At 43.5% G+C, this 784-nt stretch overlaps 1 protein-coding gene across 1 annotated transcript in view; it reads right to left on the reverse strand.

Moving 5' to 3' along the window:
• Positions 1-467: 467 nt before the first annotated feature.
• The window catches only part of T265_09473 (hypothetical protein), a gene marked incomplete at both ends in the record, with an annotated part of 7425 nt that continues 7108 nt past the window's right edge, over positions 468-784 (reverse strand). Inside the window, one exon of the mRNA XM_009175553.1 lies at positions 468-665. Within this exon, the coding sequence (XP_009173817.1) occupies positions 468-665 (198 nt within the window). The remainder of the gene's footprint in view (positions 666-784) is intronic.

Here is a 784-nt window from a genome sequence, read left to right on the forward strand (position 1 = left end):
TGTCGTTGCAGAGAGTTTATAGCATAGGTGCAGTTCATACAAGCCGCCGTATTAGTCGACTTCTTTTGACTTAACTTGTTTCAGTTGATAATTTGGCTTTGCGTAGATTTAATGCACCATCCGCTGGAATACCCGACAGCTGGGACACCGAGTAAAGCTAAGAAAGCTAAAGTACAGCGTGAGAGAGCGAACAAAGACCCAAGATTTATCGATTCTAAAATAATCATCACTGTTTTTGTCATGTGTGTAGACTTATTTGATGGTTCTCAGCCTAGTTTAGCTTGTAGCGGTTAACGGCCCTATGGAGTCTCTAGTGAACTGAGCAAATTACTGATGTAAGCCAGATGCAAAGTCAGAAGGAGAAAAATCCAAGTAAATCTTAACTCACAGTTCAAAATAGGAGATTCCGTAGTTGTGTCGTCAAATGACTTCCCGCATGCAGGGCTTTGCATGTGACGTAGCAGTTGCTAAGTTGTGCGATCGCCCAGTTTGACCCCTGCAAGCAATTTTTGCAGATTCGCTTCGTCCGGAGTGGCTGTCCGTTTAATAATTGCTGTTTTTAGTGTGGTGTAGGGATTTGATGCCAACATAGGATCCATCAGGTCAACAACCTCCGTGGCAACCTCGGACGGTAGTTGAGAAACCATGTAAGAAAACATGGTCTGCTGTGAGGTAATTCGGCGAAAATGGAAGTAACATTCCAGTTGGATAAACCATACTCTAGGGTTACTGACTTCAAAAGCTGGCAGTTTTACGTGAACGGCGTTTTCAACCAACTCAGTGT

Source organism: Opisthorchis viverrini, assembly GCF_000715545.1.
Source record: "Opisthorchis viverrini unplaced genomic scaffold opera_v5_287, whole genome shotgun sequence".
Lineage (NCBI taxonomy): Eukaryota > Metazoa > Platyhelminthes > Trematoda > Opisthorchiida > Opisthorchiidae > Opisthorchis > Opisthorchis viverrini.